Here is a 21,819-nt window from a genome sequence, read left to right on the forward strand (position 1 = left end):
TTTCATTTCAGCTGTTTGTGGTTTGCATTCCTCTCAAAATGGAATGCTGATGTCCATGTATTTTTTTAAATATATATTAAATATTGTAATTTTACATTTTCTGTCTGTATCTTTATTCCATAATAAACTCATAGCTATGTGATACAATTTTGAATCCTTTTCAGTTCTTTCCTTTAGCTCTTGCCTGTTTTTTCAACCATGCTTTCAAAGCAAATACAATTTTTTGAAGTTTTTTTTATCTCTTTTATTTTCACTTCTGTATTTTATTCTCCATTGCTCAAGAGGTTTAACATTGCTGTCCACTCTGATTTTATTTCCAGTCCATGTTCCTTTATTATGTGGGATATAATGAGAGATTGTAGGGCAATTTTTACAAGCCAGGAAGACTATAGGATTAAGAGGTTATGAATTGTTCAAGGTACTGTTCCAGCATACACTGAGGAAGTACTGAGAAAAACATTGAAATATTCTGTGATAATTAGCTCCTCCAGAGCATTAAAGACAGTGGTGTATATGATATTCAGTGGATAATAACATTTAAGTTATTAAACTTTTCCAGTGTACAGCAGACTCCAGATAAAGTACTGTAATAGTTGGTGTAACATGTATTATCATTATATTTCAGTTGAAATGTGAGCAGTACTGGCCAGATCTGGGACAAGAGGTTACACATGGTGACATATCTGTTCTAAATGCTTCAACTCAAATATTTGCAGATTTCACATTCAGACTGTTGAATGTTACCTGTAAGGGTAAGACGAGGAAGGTACGTGTCGACAAGATGTTTTTATTAAAGGCTGCTGTCTTCTGGGCTGTTGCACCATGTGGACCTATCTCTCCTTCACTCTGTCTTTCTCTCATGTCATTACCCCTCCTGCTGACCAGGCTGTGGCACGCCCCCACAATCCAATTGATTCCCACGTCCTCGCCTGATTCTGACACCGGTCCCCACTGGTTAGGCCAAGGCTCTTCCTTGACTGTCAGTCTCCTATAACTCTAGTCGTTTCCACATGCATGGTATACTCATTGCCCTGATGATGGAGTCAGCAAGGACCTCTGAAATGTCAGTAAACTTCTACCAGACTACAAGGCACAACAACCCAGAAGACAGCCATCTTCAAACTTACCGCCGTGAAAACCTCAAATCCTGCTTGTATTTTTATTCTTATTTCTATTCCTTAACTGAATGAATAATGTAAGTTCAGTGAAGTCTTCTCAGGTGATCAGCCATGACAGCCAGTCATGGAATGAATTTACAGTTTTCTGGAGATTGTCCAGATGCATCTATCATGAGGGATGATATTAATTTCTGCTGGTGATCGAACCAGAGACAGTCTTCAAAATATTGGCTGGCTGAAATGGCTGATCACCTAAGAAGAACATCTAACAGGAAAAGAATATGTAGGATCTGAGGTTGTCATGGCAATGAGTGTGAGTGTGTGTGTGTATTTGTATGTGCACATGCACTCACCTGTGTACGTACGTGCATATGTGAGAGAGAGTTTGTGTGTAAATGAGCTGTAGTCCCATTTCAGCATGCAGCTAAGTGTAAGATGAGCAGCTGTCTTTGATACCAGTATTTGGCTCGCAACTTAGTACTTTTAAAATAATTTTGTCTTAATATGGTCTTATGATATGGAACCCAACAGGTATACCATACTAAGTTGAAATTTAATCTTATTTCTAAGAAGATTAACACTCTTTGTGGAACATTTTTAGATCCATCATCTTCATTTTACCTCGTGGCCAGATCATGGCGTGCCACTGTACCCTCAATCTGTTGCATCATACCTCAAGAAGCTTCTTGCCACACCACCAGGTCTTGGCCCAATTGTGGTACACTGCAGGTATGTTGCTTATGGATAAGAGAAGTAGACTAATAAGGTTATATGTTTAAACTGCAACATATGAGTTCCTCTACTGATATTAAACAGTGCCATCAGTTTTACTAAGATTATAATGAGACCAAATATCTGACTTTCTTCAAGGACAGTAGAGAGGGTTGGAGGTTAAAATAAGTTCTCTAGATATATTTTATGGATTTTTTGTATAAATTTCTAGAAAGGAATAAGTAATGGAGAGTTAATGCCCAAGTCTTTGTCCACATGTTCCATTTCCAAAACTACTCAACAGATGTTGATGAAATTTTGTACTGGGATCCTGCACGGAAAGTTGGCATGTAAATTCTATCTTGGTATATATTGGTCCATCATAACTTATACTTTTAGATATGCTACGTTTCATGTGATTAGATACGGGCTTCTCATTGCAACGACCTGGACCAAAAGCCAGGGCAGTCTGTGTGGAATCTGTGTGGACAGAACTCCACTGGGGAGGCTTTTCTCCTAATACTTAAGATTTTCTTTTTAATCATTATTACACTACTTATTCCAGATTCATCCATCACAGCCCCTGAAGTGTGTGAAGCTTGATCAGCTGGCAAATTTCATAAACTCGTCTTCAGTTAATGCTTTGTCTTTTCACCCAACGCTTGGCTGGACTGTTAATTCATGTGGAACCAAAATTGACCCTTTATTATATTTCTCAAAATTTGATCATATTTTCTGCATCTTACATCTATCATTTTTATTTGAAACACTTTTTGGTGTATATATTATGGGATGTAGAACCATGTAGTCTGGTAGAAGTTTACCAACGTTTCAGAGGTCCTTACTACCTCCATCATCAGGTCAATAAGTAAGCCACGTGCATGGAATCAGTTTGAGATTTAAACAGACAGCCAAGCCAGAGCCTTGGCTAGACCAGTGGGGAGTAGAGTCAGGGTCGGACAAAGGCCTGGGAGGCTATATAAGAAGAAAAAGTGCTACAGCCAGGGCAGCAGGAGGGGGAAGGACAAGAAAGAGAGAGAGGTCAGAGGAAGTGGCCCTTATAAGGGCCCTTCAGGGTCCAGCAGGTGGATTACCAGACATATGGGTGGTGGGTCAGCATGATGATGAAGAACAAGGAGAGCAGAAATAAGAACTTGCAGGGGTCAAGTGGTGCCCTGAAAAGAAGAGTGAAGTGCTCATCCTGTGTAGGATCTGGGGTTTTCGTTGTGGTAGAAATGTGGCTTGGAGACTTCCAAGTTGCACTTACAGCCTGAAAATTGAGGCAGTACATTCATCCAAAACAGTTGTAACCCCATACAATACTACATGGCATCACAACCAATACAGTACCACAGTCCACATACAGTATATATCTATGCATTTTACTGTTAGCTCTGTCAAGAGCAGATTTGTGTCTGTAATAAATGAAACTGGAATGAAAAATGACAAAACTAAGTACATATGTATAAGCCTGCTATGAATTGGCATTCATATTTCCACTCTTGTTGACTACAAAACTTGTTTGTTAGCTACAGAATGGATAATATTTTCTCCTCATTAAGCAAAAACCCTTTCTCTTTAAATTTAATGGATTAAATAAATTATATTCCATGTATCATATCAGATCTTTCAAAGATAAGAGAGCCTGGTCACATGACATGACATAGTTTTTAACACATACAATTTAAACTCGAATTTCATCGCCTTTAATAACGTTCTTTATTCTAGCGCTGGAGTTGGGAGAACAGGGACCATCATTCTAGCAGATACTTGTCTTCGAATGGCTGCAGCAGAAGGGTATGTAGATGCACTCGGTTTCCTGCAGCAACTTAGGGAACAACGAGCCAACATGGTGGACAATTTGGTATGTATTATCCTAACTATTGTTTTTCAGTGATTAATTCCAGTCTGATGGAGAATGTAATGAAGTAATGCACTATGTGACTAAAATTTTTGAAATTAGAATACTGAAATTATCTTCACACAATAAGTATTAAAATTGCTTTCCTTCAAGTCATATTTTCTCACTTAGTGTCTCATGCATTCATTTCAGTGGGCGTCTTTCATAATCATGACCATTTTCCTGATAGATTTGTCATAAATTTAATAATAAAACGAAGATTTGTACAATGAGATAAGATGTGCACAAAATGTTTCAAACTATGGAAAGTATGTTAAGAGAGGTTTGTACTTCCTACAGTAGAATACTTGAATGACATAAAATATTTTTGTGGGATAAGATTGCTGGACCATTGTAGGTAGCAAAACCAGGATCATTTATGATCACTCCATATCATGAAGTCAAGCGAACACTGTGCGCTTTGGGTTTGTGTTGATTTATGGACTTGTATGTGGTTACCAATGTTTTGGAGGAACAGATCTCTACAGTGTTCAGGGCAGAAGTGATTTAACCCAGAAGACACAAGCGGTAGATTCCTCTGAAACACTGGAAACCACGTGTAAGACAACTTGGCATCCGAGTCCTGAAGACTACAGTTCACATTTTCCCCACATGGTGAGAAGGAGAAATCTCATAAGAAAACAATTGTGTTGTCATAAGCACTTATTTCAGTAAATTTACATTATATTACAATATATTACAGGTGGTATTGGATTTCTGGACCTTGGCAGTCATCTAGTATTCTGAAAAGTACATACCACATTAGAGATTGGATCTTTTCCTTTTTCAGATGAATGCGTCAGTAAAAGCTAAACTGAATCACTGGACACCTAATGTTAACCAAAGTTATACAAGCCACTAAGAGCAGTTCTTATCAGTGGGAGATAATAAAGAAATTTGCATTGAAAATACCCATAAAATTCCAGAACAGATCACATATAGGTTTAGTGTACTAACTAGTGATTATTTAGTGACTGAGCATAATCTGTTTCTAATGTATGGAACTGAGTATGCACTCTATACCTTGATACCTGAGGATAAACAAATCCAGTTTCCAAAACATTGTGTTCATTTCAGAATACTGGATGATCAGCAAAATCCAAAAATCCAGTGAAACTAATAGCAAGTCCTAAAATTCTAATGTTCAGAGCATACATTATTTAAATTATATTTTGAAGCTTTGTGTTATCTCTGTGATTCTGTTAGCGTATGATTTAAATGTAATGTTGTGATATTTGACTGAAGTTTAAGAAACATCCATTACTGTATAGTGCAAAATTAAACTTTAGTTCACATCAGTAAATCTCCTTTCACTGCATAATTTGCCTTCATTCCCTGAGCTGTGAAAACACATTTTTTTGGTCTGCATAGTGCTGCCATATAGTTAAAGCTTTTGAAGTTGTACAAAATATTGTTACATTACATTTAAAAAAATATTTTGAAAATTTTTCATATTATTGTCTTAAATTGTCGAGAATGGTGAGAAAATAATGCAAAGCAAAAGGGTTAAACAATGACACTATATGTTTGAGCCACTGACTGGATCATCAAACAAACCACAAATGCACAAACAAGTGTCATTAGAGTACATTTTTGCACAGACAAAAGCAGTACAACACTTTCATAAATTGTTCTAATGTGGTGTGTAATGTGAAATCCATACAGGACCAATATAAATTGGTTCATCTGGTTCTGCTGGAGTGCCTGGTAGCTGAACCATCTAGTATAATGTGTGATGGAAACTTAGGAAAACATGTAGATAAACTGTGTAAGTCTGGTGTCCTGCTACGGCAGTTCAACCGTATGCGTGATCTCAGATGGCAAGATCAAGCACTGAGATCCACTTCTGCACAGACAAGCCATTCAACAGCACAGAAAAATGATTCTAAGAACAGATCTGAGAAGATTGTGCCTGGTAAGAAATTTAACATTTACGTGACATGCAAATGAATTTTCTCTTTCGAAACTCAAAATTTTCAAGTTAAAATCTTGTATCAAATGACACATTAATACTTCAGTTCCAACAGTTTTCAGTGTAACCTTATAGATGGCATTAGTATCCATGCACCTGCATATTTGTCTTGCCTCCTAGTATTTTTCGGAAGGGAGTATAATAATGAAAATGTTAGCATTAAAGACTGGATTTTAGTTGACTTGTTATATTTCACACATAACCTGAAATTCAAGTCAAATCAAAGACTAGTATTTTAAATGGTTACTATTTTTCACACATTCAGACTTTTTCTGTGAATTTGGTGAATCTTAATATGTCATTGGCATAAATATTACAGATATTTATTATATATATAATATATTTTGGACTTCCACAGTGACTGTATGATTGTAACCTTGGTTAAAAAATAGCATAATATATGAAATAGCTCAGTGGATAAGAATTTCATTTGTAATTAGACGAAGTTTTGATAAAATCTCAATCAACTTCACACAGTTTCCACAACTTTATGTATATGCCCCAACACTTTCTTAAAACAGGCCATAATCGCTTGGTCTAAAATTCAATTTCCATTTGAAGGCTATATCCAGGTATGCAGACCCAAATATATTTCTAATTTTGCTCAGTGCATGGAGTTTTAAATATTCAGCTCAAAGTGAAAGAGGGAAGTGTATTTATTTTTTATTATATGTTCAGCTATGAGAAACAATGGAACTGAATTGAGCTGATATTTGAACATTTTTCTTTCTCTTATGAAATCTCATTAAAATTAAGGGTTAATTAAATGTGTCTGTCATTCCTTTTACATTATTAAGTAACCGGCAAACTAATCAGTAGTAATTCTGTACAAGATTGTACTCCAAATATCTAAGATTTACGTAAAACTATTTTGTCATCCATGACTATCTGTTTTACGTAGTTAATTTCATATATCAGGTAGTGATCCACTAGTTCCCTAAAAACATTCTCATTGTTAGTTTTAAGTCAAAGCATGTGCACATAGTATCATAATGTGTGCACATTTTTTGTATGCATTTACACAAATGAGTGTGCACAGATGTTTAATTATTCTGTACTGGATTAGGTTTTGTACTGTGACAAACCTGATTTGTAGTTACAGTTGGCGAATACTAGTTGAGAAGTACACAACTTACCATAATACACATTCTGCATAAAAAATAATGGTCTTTAACCTTCAGAAATTAATAATAAGAATGTACAATCAAGTTACAGAACTGTAAACACCAGCTACTTGAGTCTGAAACTCTTATTTGTTTTATTAGGTGATGGTGGCAGAATATTCATCTCCCGATATCCTTACGAGGATGCAAACTCTGAGTATATAAATGCTGTTTATGTGGATGGGTTCCGGATCAAGGACCAGTTTGTGGCTACACAGTTTCCACTGACATCAACTGTTGGTGACTTCTGGAGGCTTGTAGCAGAGAAGAATATATCACTCATTGTTGTGCTAAATGACATAGATGAGAAAATTAAGGTTTGTTAATGTGTAAGCAGTTTATGTGACAATGATGGACAAGCAATTCTGTTGGCCAATGATACAACATTGTTAATTTTTAATATAAATTTGCCCATCTTATATGCACTGAAATAGTACACAGCATTTGTCCAGTTATCCACGTGAATTTTTTATAAAAGTAATTATGAGCAACTATTTTTCTTTAGGGAGTAATAACATGGACTTGTGAAATAAATAATTTTTTTCAATTGTAATAGAAAGAAAGGAATAAAAGAGCTGTTGTAATCCTCAGTCAGAACTGGATCTCCCCAATAGTCTGTTGTGAACGAATAATGTTTTCACAATAACAATGAAAAATGTATGTGGAACCATCATTGTAACCAAATTTTTTTTATAAGTTTACTGGTCCAGTTTTGTGATTTCCTTTTTTCTTTAAACTTCATGCTCTGAGTCAGAGATTCCTTGTACAAGTTCTTGGAAATCAAATTGTTACACATTCATTGATACTTAGTTTTTTCGTTATTAGTACCGATAGCCAATGTGAGTATACAACAACATCCCTATGTTACAATAATAAGAACATTGAGGTACATAGATTTTTTTGTAACAGTTTTATTTAGAGATTAAAGCCAAGTAAGTGTAATGCATGTCTGAACTGCTACCTTTCTGTAAAGATTTCTTATAGGGAGGTCGTCTGTATACGTGGGAATTTAACTTACACGTGTATGCACGGACATGCGCATGAACACACACACACACACAAATGTGTTATATAATTTGTAAATTGACATTAATTTGTAACAAGACTTTTATGACTGGTGAACTACTTGTTCAAGTCATCCTTACAAATACAACTTGCACAATTTTCCTTGATATAAACTTTCACTTTATTTTTCTTTCATGATAATGGTGACTCTTTCAGAATGTGTGCAAGTTCTGGCCCACTGAACAGCAGGTCCACATGAACCCAGTGCCTTACCTTAAAGTCACATGGAAAGTAAAAGTCGAAGCCCCATGCTGGACAACTCACAGTGTCAGCCTTTCAAATAGTGATGCTTCAGTAAGTATTCCTGACTAAAATAGAAGGCTAAAAGTCTGTGTGATAAATAGTCAGTCACCTCTGAATTACTCTAGTGGGATTTACCTTCTATCCCAATGAAACTCTCAACATGTCAAAATGTGTTACGTAATATTTTTTACTTGCTTTTGTTCATACTTCTTTATTGGATTATTTAATGCATATTTATTGACTTCACACATTATGTTGCATTTAATATCAGGGCGATTATGAATACTAAATTGGAATATGTAAAAGCAGTTATTATTTTAAGGTTCTGTCCTAACATTTTCTTGTAGGGACTGACAAATGTGTCTGTTAGGGTAACTGGTATGTGAGTCATCACTGCCCTGAGTCCAAACCAATATTTTGTAGGCCTACACCTATATAAAGTTCTGATAAATACCACAGCTCAGTAAGAGTAAGTTATTCGTTTCTGTATGCAGAGAAATTCTTCATGTACGATTATCACGTCGTTGATAGCTGACACATCGAAAGAATGAAATAGGGACAATTCAGTTAGTTCCTTCCTTTGATAACAGAGTGATGTCATTGTCCTTTGTTATCTAGTTCTCATGAAAGTGAAGAGGTGAAAGAATGAAATTACAGTTCCTTCCATGTACTGTAATACTTTATTCAAAGAAAAGTGAAAAGATAATAAAACTCATTCCAATGAAGCTAGTAATTTATAATTGTTAAATTTAGAGCTTGGGGGTTTAGTTCCTCTGGTCTGAAGTGAAAGAATAAATTCTTTGGAATGCAAACCATCTTGACTAGCAAGATGTCCAACAGTTGAAAAGTTAAGTCCATACCATGTTAAATCATAGATATTGTAATTTAAAACAAATTGAATCTTCTGAAGTGATATTCCTGAGATTAGTGGCAGATTACAGAAGAATGGTTGAAAAGAGAAACACAGATATTAGACAAGAACTAAATATACTCACTTTGGAGGAGCAAGTAAAATACACCAACAGAACTGCTTAGAGCATATTTTAAGATTGATAACCTATGCAGTTCCTCAGAAGTTCTTTGACTACCACCGTAAAGGAATAAATGAGAATGGTCAACCACTGAAGAAACGGAAGGATCAATTTCACTAACTCGGAGATCAGAACAGGATAAAAGCCTAAACCTTGCAAATGTTGACAATTTTCACTGTTAAGTTTTGGGATTTAAATGTTAATAAATTTCAATGTTTGGAGGAGTAATGAGTTTTTATGTATCATCAAAGGATGGATGGATGGATGTAAATTGTGAGACTGATGAGTGAGCGTTTGTATGGTTGCACGCTGGCCTAGGTAACCAAACTGCATCTATGTAAAAAGAAAATACATAATATTGATAAGTGGAGATGAATATTATTGTGATGACATAAATTATATCAAAAAGCATGGAAATGAATTCAGTTAACATGTTGCTCCCATTTCTGAGTTTGGTCATTACTGGTGATTGCCAAAACTATGAGGATTATTCCAAAAGTAAGGTACAAACAATTAAGCATATGGTAAATTTTCATTAGTGGAAGCATTTTACCTGCAGTTGTTGTACAGACATTTATTTGTACAGTGATAAGGTTTGTGCATGTACATTTAACATCAGAGCTAAAATTGTAGTGAAACTAGAGAGCTGAACAACTACAGAAGGAAAAAATATGATTACTTTCTACATGAATAGGGCAACACACTAATCTGAGTTCTTTGTGGAGCTTTTTATTATATATGAGAAACAAGTTTCTTTATGGTGAACTGCATTTAAATCCAGATGTGATGAACAGCATGATGAGCCATGCTTGAGGAGATGACATTTCTTGCACTGATGCCATCATCCAACAGGACTGATACCCGAATGTTTGAAAACTTTCACCAGAGCTGAATATTTAAACAGGATTCCCTTATGAGAGCTGAGTTCATTGCCACATGAGAGTCAAAGTGGACACCATGACATGGAACCACGCCTACTTCCCGCCAACATAAATTTCAGAACAGTCCTTTCAGTGAAGAAAATGATGTTATCTTTTCTGTGATGCACATAGTCATTCATTGCTGGAATTTCTATTAAAGGGTGAGAAAGTTAAAGCAGCAAGTTACTGTGACACTGAATGCAGAAGCTAAAGGAAGCTGTTTGTCAAAAGAGACCAGAAAAGATTCAAGATGGTGTGGTCATGCTGAATGACAGTGTGAGAGCCATCTCAACAAGTTCAGGTGGTATGGGTAGGGGTGGGGTAATATTCTGCACACAGCCCTTACTTGACACTCATAGACATTCATCTTTGTGCCTCTCAAACAGCATTTATTAGGGCAGCATTTTGTCACTGATGCGCTAACTGCATCTGTGATGACAGGTGCTTGACTGGGATTTCTTTGCAAAAGGCTTTAGTGCCCTGGTTCCCAATTGGGACAAATGCCCCAACAAGGAGGTAATTATATAAAAAAATAATGCAATTATGTCTGCATGTGTGAAAGCAGTTGTTTCTCTGTGCAGAGAATGTTATGTTATTGTATCCTTGTGTGCGTTATGGAATGTCCCTTTTACTTGGAATTACCATTGTTTTATAAAATCTAATATTTCCATTCTTGATATGCCCTTTAAAATAATTTTGACAGTACTCCATAATGATTGTAATTTATGTATTTTATTGTAATTCATAATGTTGCACCCTGATAGCTTATAAAAATAACAAATATGGTTTCTTTTTGATCTTGGTAATAGGTAGTTAAACAACACTGTTTCATATTTTCAAACATGTTAGGAAGAACTGCCTTCCCTTTCTTGAAATGCATTTTTTCCTTTGTTATATAAGATTTTCTGTTTGTTATCTTCCACCCTTGCACATTCCTCTTTCTCATTTTAACTCCAATTACATTGTTGTTCATAATGACACAACCTTCACTGATTGCCACCAGACTGCTAACATCAGTTGCATGCAGTACAGTGTTTCAGCCCGCCATTTGACTGTCTTTTTGGGACAAGCCTCTTTTCCACTACCATCATAAAAAATATAAAACTCAGTCCAAAACTACAGCTCTAAGTAGTGTCTAGATATTAAAGATAATGAATGAGATTCTGTATATTAATAAGAGAAGGCTCTGTCATTCTCATTTTTTGCAGGAGTAAAAATTAACCATTGGTTATGGTAGACCCTTATTCCATTTGGTGTCTCTGTTGTTAGGTAGACAGTTTTACTTATAACTATTTTTAGCATTGCAATGCAAGTGGGTATTTTATCAAATAAAAGTAAAGCAGTTCTGCTACACACCATGTAGGTTATTTGGGGGGGAGGGGTATAGCTCCTACTCTTTCTTGACCTCGGCACTAGATGGGGGTGAGTGGTCAGCATCACGCCCCAGCCGCGCTTTACCCCCGGGGAAGGACCCCAGTACCCATTGGATGGGAGGCTGGGTGGGCCCCAGAGCAGGTCTGGATGCAGAGGCTGGAGGAAAAATCCTCTGCCGCTTTGGGGATTGAACCCCAGTCATCCAGCCTGTAGCTAGTCACTATACTGACTGAGTTATGAAGGAAATTGCTGTTTCTTGTCTAAGTGTAAGTCTAACAGACTCCTGGTAATGTTTTGAATTTGTCATGACATCTTTATTGATGAAACCTCAGGAAAAGTGACCATTTTGTTTTAAATTTACTGATCAACATGGCTGAGAGTAAGAGGTACATTTGGTATAACATGGGTTTGTTTAAAATCTTTTGATTTTACAACATCCTTAAATGATAACTATCATAATCCCATTGTCCCTCTCTTTTATTACTGCTGAAGTACCATTTTGCATGAAAGACTGGTTATGTTGTTAATGAAACTTTGGCCCAGGCCTGCAAGTGAAGCATTTATTGCAGTGTTAATTTATAAAATAAGTCTAGAATTGAACATCATTGCATGATTATTATTATGTTTCTGGACATTGTCCATTGTAACATTTTCGAAATTAATTTCAGAAAATTGATCTGTTTTTGTCATGAAGTAGCAGGGAAGGAAGTTTCTTGAGGATGGAAACAGATCTATTTCCTAAAATGTTGGATTTAGAAAAACTTACAAACACTGACAATGTTAAAAAAATAATGTTTATAATAACACTCCATCATCAGAATCATTTAGATTTAGCACATGTGCACTTGATAAAGGTATTTGTGGAACATTAATGAATTTTAGGAATTAAGTAAACTTGATCAGAATTATGCTGAAGGTACAACATCTTCATTTCAGAGTAATACACAGGATAAGATTATACACATCTTACAGCTGAATGGATGGAAGAGTGGTGAAATGCTTCCACCTTCCACTACTATGATACTGGAGCTTTGGGAGGAAACTGAGCGGCGCCACAGCGGCAAAGGACCGATAGTTGTGACCTGTCTGTGAGTTAGAAGTTGTGTTCTGGTCCTTTCAAATACTTAGGTTATTAATCTTTTGCTGTCCTATGTCGGACTGAGTCCGACATTTAAAAATCTGAGTTCCGGTCCGATGTTGGACTGAGTCCGCCATGTATTTTACAAATTTTATACGTGAACTGGAGTCAAACTGAGGATGGCAAACAGTGTCAGCATATCATTGAAACCTTTTTCTTTGCACTAGTTCTGTCCTAGTTTTACTGGTAAGACTTTTTGTACCTTATAGCAGTGAAAGGATACAGGAGAGAAAAGTCGTTTTATTCTGACATGTGTCCAAGGAAGCCAGGATTCCACACAAAGTGTTTTGCCATACATCATTTAGTGAAGGAAAACCATCTGGTGTGTAGCTGTCATATTTAGTTAGAGTAGAAGTATTTTCTATCTGATAAATTTATAAAACAAATATCCCATCTTCCTAGTAGGAAATTATATTTTTTTAATTACTTTTTATCCATATCCACCACTGACATATGCATATTCATTCATCTTCTTAACAAGCATTCTTTATGTGTAGTGACTTCATCGTTTACAATTTGCATTCTGTTTCACTTTTATGGTGTTGAACTTGGTCTTGAACTTTCAAACACAATCAGCACTAAAGGAAGCATAGCTCTGAAGATTTCTGTCTTCTGGGTTGTTGCGCAACAACCCAGAAGATAGAAATCTTCATACTCACCGCTGTGAAAACCTCAAATCTTACAAAGCTTAGCTCTGATACTAAGTAATCCAATGCTTATACATTGTATATCTGCATGCAATAAGAGATGTTTAGACGTTGCCAGTCATATCTACCGACTTGGTCTTGCTTTATTCTCTACCGAGTGACAGGAGGCAGAAAGGCACCACTTATTACACATCTCATTAGCAACAGTGGTACAAACCGTGAAAAATATTTCACACGGTTAGTATTCAAACAAGAGGAACTGTGAACCTCTTAGAACATATTTCACCATATTTAGCAAAGTTTCTTCCATTTTATGCAAGTTATAAAAGAAAATCAAACCAATTCATTATAGTAGTTGAATGGATACAGCCTAGTGATATTTAAATAGACCAGCAGAAAGCCGTAGTGGTATTTAAAACTGACTGCAAAGGGTTCATTTCAGAATAATCTTTTACCAAAGACTTGTATTCTTGAATTTTGTTTTTATTCTTTCAAAACAAATTGTCTTAAAATTACACTGCATGTTCACATTTCAAAATAATTTCTGATTTTAATTAAACTCCCTACCTTCAGTAACTACCAGTGTAGCAGTCATGGAATTCCGAGTAGACAGCATTGTTTTTACTATTCAGTGAAGGACAACCTATAATCCTACCAATTTTCATTCCCTCCTGTGAACTTATGCCTAGGTTGGGATTTTTTGGCATCATGCAAAATGATGCTGATATGCTCATACATTATATTTAGAGATGGGCTTGCTTCATTTTAGAGTGCAATGCTGAATTTTGAGTGTACTGTTTGCCATAGGACAATATGTCTTTTGTTAAGTTGTCAGGCCTGAGCAAATGAGGTATGGAAACTGAATTTCTTTTCAGTTAATAGATCTGTATTCTGTTTCATCTTAGACTGCCTGAAGCTGCAACTTCATTTTTAATACCAAGTAGTGAGTCTGAAGATAGCCGTCTTCTGGGTTATAGAGCCATATAGTCTGGTAGAAGTTTACAAATATTTTGAGTTTCTTGCTGCCTCCATCATCAGGACAATATTAATACTGTTAAGACTCATCCATTAGGTGGCAATGTGTTCTTTCAAAAGTAATTCACAGAGCACTCTCAAAATTCACATGCTAACGCTGAAGGAATAACACTTTTTTATACTAAGTTGTACAGAATTTGGTTGTATTGAGTGCAGCTGAATTTTTCCAAAATTCTGGAATGATCCATTTACAGTTGAATGACTCAATTTTTACAGTGATGGTGCCAAAGCATGTGGATATTTTTTGGCACTAGCATTCCTAGTGGAGAAAATTAAACTGGAGCAAGAATGTGATGTCTGCCATGCCGTTCGGATGGTGCGTCAGAATCGAGAACAGTTTGTGCCAACCCTTGTGAGTATTATCAAAGACACTATAGAATGCATTCCAGTACCCTAAATTTATCTTAATATATTGTATGGGAGTCTTAATACATTAATTATCATCTACCTAAAAGTATTTTGTCTTTCCAGGGCTAGTGATTTTCTTTGTTGTAGAAATGTTTCTAAGAGAAAAGTTTTTCTGTGCTTAGTTTATGGGTTCAGTCTTTCATTTTTACATCATCCCCAAATAACTTTGGTCAAATAAACTATTCAGTGAAATAACATTTACATTTCACTTAATTTTAACTGTAAGTTTTACATTTTTACTATAAAGTATAAGAATCAGTGATTCAGGAAGTACAACCTGAGTAATTAAGAATGAAAGAACACCATGCAAGGAAAGGATCTACTTGTAAAGTAATTTCAAAACACTCTATTTTTTTGTACAAAACTACTTGCATTCCGCTGCCAAATGTCAAGTGTTAAAACACGTAAACTGTTACAAAAACAAATTTCTTGGACATTATCCATTAACATAAGGACAATGGATATGTACAAGAAGTTTTTTGTTGTAATAATACACCTATCCTCACAAATTTTCAGATTTAAATCATTATTCATTATTGATTATGCTATAATATACAGATTGCACCAATTTGAATTCATAATTTGTACACTTCACAAAATATTATTAACCACTTGAAATCAAAATGTGTGAGATGGATGAGACATGTAGCACAAATGTGAGAGATACTCTTACGTGCATAGTAATGATCCTTTGTGTCCCATAAAAACTTGAGAATTTCCTGTCTGACTACTCATGATTATCAGCTTCTCAGGTGCTTGTTAATATAAAGTTATATTTTTATTGATGCTGCTTGTAGATTTCCAAATTGTTACAAATTCCTTTTGATTGTAAAAAGTGAAAAAGTAAAGCTGTCCCACTATACGCCATGTAGGCGCTTGGGTGGAGTGGAGGTATAGCTCCTACTCATTCCTGACCTGGGCACTAGATGGGGGTAAGTGGTCAGTGTCATGCCCCATCCATGCTTTACCCCTGGGAAAGGACCCCGGTACCCATTGGATAGGAGGCTGGGTCAGCCCCAGAGCCTGTCTGGATGCAGGGGCTAGAGGAAAATCCTCTGTCCCCGTTGGGGATCAAACCCCGGTCCCCCAGTCTGTAGCTAGTCACTATGTACTGACTGAGCTACACCGGCTCACTCCTTTTGATTGCAGCACTACAAATTCAAAAGGCAAAAGCAGTAGGGAAGGCATTTATTCAAGTATTTCTTATAGGAGTGACTGCACCCTTTTAAACCAGAAATTTTAGAAATATTGTGGTTAACACGGGTTGTTGTACACAATGGGATATACCATAATTTTTATGATTAATGCCACATTTCTCTGGCATTGAACTTCAGTTTCCCACTGTCTTCTATCAAATTCAGTTACTGAAAGTTTAAAATTTTGTACGAAGAATATTTCAGCCTATGAACGTAGAAATGATATTTGTAGACACACATAATTTCACGCCCACTGTACATTAAACTTGTGTGAATGATTCCAAAACTTTAATATTAAACAATTGTAATTCCTTTAGTGAGAGTAACTGTTGGATTTAAAGTTCTTCTTTTTCTTATTTTTCCAGGAACAGTTTGAATCCCTTTACAGAGCAGCTGTTTCATACCTGGACTCATTCCAAACATATGCTAATTTCAACTAATTGCAGGAGAAAAAATCATACTTCAGTCTTTAGTTTGTGCACATTTCTTTACAAATTAAATTACCATGTAGTCATATCATAACACTTGCATACATTTTATCATCAGATGTTATGAATTAAGTTCATGTTCTTTTCCAATTCAGAATTTCTTCTGAAATTATTAAGAGTGTAAAGACGATCACATTGGCCAGTCTAAGGCATGGCGATCGGTTGCTCAAATTGGTTGTGGATTTGAATCCTTCTTGAGACAATGATGTGCCTTTTGTGTGTGTGTTTTGTTTTTGTGCTGTCCTGAGTAGGTAGAGGCCTTGCCACATGCAAACTCTGAATTCAGGGAGTTCTTCCAAATGTTGGAAAAGGTTAAAATAATATCAGAAAGGTTCTCCAGAATGTCGATTTTTTATAACAGGCTATAACACCTATTTAGTAGTAGTAATGTAGATAAATGGCAGGATATCCTGATACAGTATTGGCTCGTTGCAAGACATTTACATTCGCAGGGCAACACAACATAGAAAAACGTAGTCGATAATATCATGCTGTGAATGTAATTTAAACATAAACTTAACTTAGAGTTCATTCAGAGATTGTATGTGATTTTGATCTACAATCACTGCTATTAAACATTAATTTTGTAATCAGTTTGAGAGAAATGTTCATTCAAGGTCTTGCCAGAAAATAATATGCTGTTTTAGATACTGGTTGTCTGGCAAGGAGTCAGCAAAACATTTTATTGACACCCAGTATTCTCAACATATTGTAATTTAGTTAGTGATGGATACATACATCCCACTTGCGATAATAGTTGTTGACCTTACACTTCATGTTTTGACTGTTGATGTAATGGCACTTTGCTTGAACCAAAGAATTCAGTGGAAATGAACATAGTACCAACCAGGTACTATTTACAAACTTGATCGTTTCCAAAGATAATTAATGTAATAGGTGAGAACGTGTTTCTGTTCTCACAAAATAAAATAAGAAAAATAAATTTTAACAACATCTAAGTATAACATATTTTATTACAAATAAAAAAACAAAAACTAAACATTTTATAACAAGTGATCGGCTTATGTGCAGTTAAACATTCAAAAAACATTGGTTAATCTCGGCTTCAAGTGAGCTGCATTTTGATGATAGAGAAAGTTCATAGGATTTTTACGATACTTTAAGTGAGCATGAAAATTGTTTTCGAATTTTGAATTTTTTTTATTTTTTGTTCTTATTCAATAATGCCCGAAAATTTTTCATTTTTCCAAAATTATGAAAATTTCTAAAATTCATTTCAAAATTTGGGTCATACGAATCGGCAGAATCGGTGGGCCAGGAAGCGAGCATTTGGAAAAAGGAACTCCGGCGAGATCGGGTCCGGAAGGACCGGGTCCTGTAGAGACCGAGTGTGTTAGAGGCCGTTAAAGGGACGGAGGCCGGTACAGCGGCTCAGTCCAGTAACGGGACATAGGCCAGAAAGGGGGCGGCAAAGGCAGGGTGTTGATAATTTTGTAAACATTTTCAATCAATGAAAATTGTTGGAAGTTGTTCAAAAAGAGCAGAAAATTAAATTTATTTAAGAATTTGAACTTCGAAAACATGTTTAAAAATGTTGAAAATTTTTAATTTTTTCGGTTTTTAGGGACATTTAGACACTATTTGAAAGTTTCAAAAAATTTTCAAAAATTCTCTCCCAGAAGGCAGGGCCGTTAAGCTGAAACCCCGGCGAAAATTTCCGAATTTTGAAAGCCATTGCTCCAGACTAACTAATCGATTGACACTGGTTCCGGCAGATATCGTGTGCTCTAGGGACCTGGACAAAACCGACCAAAGCGGAGGCCGTGTTAATAAGAGCAGATCTATATAGACCGGGTGAGACAGACTGCGTCTTGTAAAGACCGAGTGAGACAGATTCCGAGTATGGTAGAGACCGGTTCAGGTAGGAATCGGGTACGGAGAATTTAAAAAAAAAATTATAATTTTCAAATATTTGGAAAAATCGAAATATGCAAAAAATTCCCAAAAAATCACAAAAAGATTTTTTTTTAAAATTTCGAAGAATTTGGATAGTAGTAAGTTATAATTTTTTTACTTTTGTACGCTATTTCCACAATTTCCAGGACCTTTTAATTTTTCGAAATGTTTGAATTTTTTTTCCAAAATTCTCACCAAGAGATGCATGGCAGCCTCCGTGAATGCCTCACCCTGTCTCTGTGTGTGGGCGACCGTGTGTCTGCCCGTCTCAATCTCTGCCTTACGTGGTGGCTGCAGCACCTGGGCTTTTCAGAGACAGCACGTCAGAGGCCGTGAGGCAACGACCGCGTTTGTCACAGGCGGAGTACATAAAAGAGAGTCCGACAGAGACCGATTCTCCAAGGCATCAGGTAGGGACAATTTTCAAAAATTCAAAAATTTTCGAAAAATCAAAAAATGCTAGAAATTATCCAAAAAGCGCACAAACATAGACTTTTTGAAAAATTTCACATTCAATTTTTTTTTCGAATTTTTAAAAAAATATTGGTTTTGTGCGCTTTTCAGACACTTTACACCATTTTTTGATTTTTGAAAATTTTTAACTATTTTCCAAACTCTCCCGAAGAGATGCATGGCAGCCTCGGTGAATGCCTCACCCTGTCTCTACCGGACACGGCCTCTATCTCACTCGGTTGCTGACAGCCTCGCTGTCTGCACCAACCGGCCTCTGCAGGACTCGGTGTGTGGCCGATCGTGTGTCTGCCCGTCTCGGTCTCTGCCTTACGTGGTGGCTGCAGCACCTGGGCTTTTCAGAGACTGCACGTAAGGGGCCTAGTGAGGCAACGACCGCGTTTGTCAGAGGCAGAGTACATAAGAGACAGGCCGACAGAGACCGGTTCTGCAAGGCAAGAGTTGGGGACATTTTTCAAAAATTCGAAAAATGAAAAAATGCTGGAAATTATCCAAAAAGCGCACAAAACATAAAATTTTTGAAAAATTTCACATTCCAAATTTTTTTCGAATTTTTAAAAAAATCTTGGTTTTGTGCGCTTTTCAGACAATTTCCAGCATTTTTTGATTTTTCGAAATTTTTCAAAATTTTTAACTATTTTCCAAACTCTCCCGAAGAGATGCATGGCAGCCTCGGTGAATGCCTCACCCTGTCTCTACCGGACACGGCCTCTATCTCACCCGGTTGCTGAATGCCTCGCTGTCTGCACCATTCGGCCTCTTGCAGGACTCGATGTGTGGCCGACCGCGTGTCTGCCCTTCTCGGTCTGTGCCTTACGTGGTGGCTGAAGCACCTGGGCTTTTCAGAGTGTGTACGTCAGAGGCCGTGTGAGGCAACGACCGCGTTTGTCAGAGGCAGAGTACATAAGAGACAGGCCGCCAGAGACCGATTCTTCAAGGCATCAGGTGGGGACAAGTTTGAAAAATTCGTAAATTTTCGAAAAATGAAAAAATGCTGGAAATTATCCAAAAAGCGCACAAAACATAAAATTTTTGAAAAATTTCACATTCCAAATTTTTTTCGAATTTTTCAAAAAATCTTGGTTTTGTGCGCTTTTCAGACAATTTCCAGCATTTTTTGATTTTTCGAAATTTTTCAAAATTTTTAACTATTTTCCAAACTCTCCCGAAGAGATGCATGGCAGCCTCGGTGAATGCCTCACCCTGTCTCTACCGGATACGGCCTCTATCTCACTCGGTTGCTGAATGCCTCGCTGTCTGCACCATTCGGCCTCTTGCAGGACTCGATGTGTGGCCGACCGCGTGTCTGCCCTTCTCGGTCTGTGCCTTACGTGGTGGCTGAAGCACCTGGGCTTTTCAGAGTGTGTACGTCAGAGGCCGTGTGAGGCAACGACCGCGTTTGTCAGAGGCAGAGTACATAAGAGACAGGCCGCCAGAGACCGATTCTTCAAGGCATCAGGTGGGGACAAGTTTGAAAAATTCGTAAATTTTCGAAAAATGAAAAAATGCTGGAAATTATCCAAAAAGCGCACAAAACATAAAATTTTTGAAAAATTTCACATTCCAAATTTTTTTCGAATTTTTCAAAAAATCTTGGTTTTGTGCGCTTTTCAGACAATTTCCAGCATTTTTTGATTTTTCGAAATTTTTCAAAATTTTTAACTATTTTCCAAACTCTCCCGAAGAGATGCATGGCAGCCTCGGTGAATGCCTCACCCTGTCTCTACCGGATACGGCCTCTATCTCACTCGGTTGCTGAATGCCTCGCTGTCTGCACCATTCGGCCTCTTGCAGGACTCGATGTGTGGCCGACCGTGTGTCTGCCCGTCTCGGTCTCTGCCTTACGTGGTGTCTGAAGCACCTGGGCTTTTCAGAGTCTGCATGTCAGAGGCCGTGTGAGGCAACGACCGCGTTTGTCACAGGCAGAGTACATAAGAGACAGGCCGACAGAGACCGGTTCTGCATGGCAAGAGTTGGGGACATTTTTCAAAAATTCGAAAATTTTCGATAAATGAAAAAATGCTAGAAATCATCCAAAAAGCGCACAAAACATAAAATTTTTGGGAAATTTCACATTCCAAATTTTTTTCGAATTTTTCAAAAAATCTTGGTTTTGTGCGCTTTTCAGACAATTTCCAGCATTTTTTTATTTTTCGAAATTTTTAACTATTTTCCAAACTCTCCCGAAGAGATGCATGGCAGCCTCGGTGAATGCCTCACCCTGTCTCTACCGGACACGGTCTCTATCTCACTCGGTTGCTGAATGCCTCGCTGTCTGCACCATTCGGCCTCTTGCAGGACTCGATGTGTGGCCGACCGTGTGTCTGCCCGTCTCGGTCTCTGCCTTACGTGGTGGCTGAAGCACCTGGGCTTTTCAGAGTCTGCATGTCAGAGGCCGTGTGAGGCAACGACCGCGTTTGTCAGAGGCAGAGTACGTAAGAGACAGGCCGACAGAGACCGGTTCTGCAAGGCAAGAGTTGGGGACATTTTTCAAAAATTCGAAAATTTTCGAAAAATGAAAAAATGCTGGAAATCATCCAAAAAGCGCACAAAACATAAAATTTTTGAAAAATTTCACATTCCAATTTTTTTTCGAATTTTTCAAAAAATCTTGGTTTTGTGCGCTTTTCAGACAATTTCCAGCATTTTTTGATTTTTCGAAATTTTTCAAAATTTTTAACTATTTTCCAAACTCTCCCGAAGAGATGCATGGCAGCCTCGGTGAATGCCTCACCCTGTCTCTACCGGACACGGCCTCTATCTCACCCGGTTGCTGAATGCCTCGCTGTCTGCACCATTCGGCCTCTTGCAGGACTCGATGTGTGGCCGACCGCGTGTCTGCCCTTCTCGGTCTGTGCCTTACGTGGTGGCTGAAGCACCTGGGCTTTTCAGAGTGTGTACGTCAGAGGCCGTGTGAGGCAACGACCGCGTTTGTCAGAGGCAGAGTACATAAGAGACAGGCCGCCAGAGACCGATTCTTCAAGGCATCAGGTGGGGAAGTTTTTTAAAAAATTCGAAAATT

At 37.2% G+C, this 21,819-nt stretch overlaps 1 protein-coding gene across 6 annotated transcripts in view; it reads left to right on the top strand.

The window, feature by feature from the left end:
- LOC110840824 (receptor-type tyrosine-protein phosphatase T) overlaps nucleotides 1–17,368 on the top strand; it is an 87,322-nt gene extending 69,954 nt beyond the window's left edge. For all 6 annotated transcript variants that reach the window (XM_087351527.1, XM_087351528.1, XM_087351526.1 and 3 more), the window contains 9 exons: nucleotides 626–766; nucleotides 1,720–1,847; nucleotides 3,558–3,693; nucleotides 5,395–5,644; nucleotides 6,967–7,181; nucleotides 8,086–8,223; nucleotides 12,434–12,585; nucleotides 14,534–14,669; nucleotides 16,287–17,368. In XM_087351527.1, coding sequence (XP_087207653.1) covers nucleotides 626–766; nucleotides 1,720–1,847; nucleotides 3,558–3,693; nucleotides 5,395–5,644; nucleotides 6,967–7,181; nucleotides 8,086–8,223; nucleotides 12,434–12,585; nucleotides 14,534–14,669; nucleotides 16,287–16,361 — 1,371 coding nt within the window. In that variant the 3' untranslated portion in view covers nucleotides 16,362–17,368. The remainder of the gene's footprint in view (nucleotides 1–625; nucleotides 767–1,719; nucleotides 1,848–3,557; nucleotides 3,694–5,394; nucleotides 5,645–6,966; nucleotides 7,182–8,085; nucleotides 8,224–12,433; nucleotides 12,586–14,533; nucleotides 14,670–16,286) is intronic.
- The last annotated feature ends 4,451 nt before the right edge of the window (nucleotides 17,369–21,819 follow it).

Source organism: Zootermopsis nevadensis, unplaced genomic scaffold (assembly GCF_977971745.1).
Source record: "Zootermopsis nevadensis isolate Lab colony 2312 unplaced genomic scaffold, Znev_1.0 Znev_ptg000019l, whole genome shotgun sequence".
Taxonomy (NCBI): Eukaryota; Metazoa; Arthropoda; class Insecta; order Blattodea; family Termopsidae; genus Zootermopsis; species Zootermopsis nevadensis.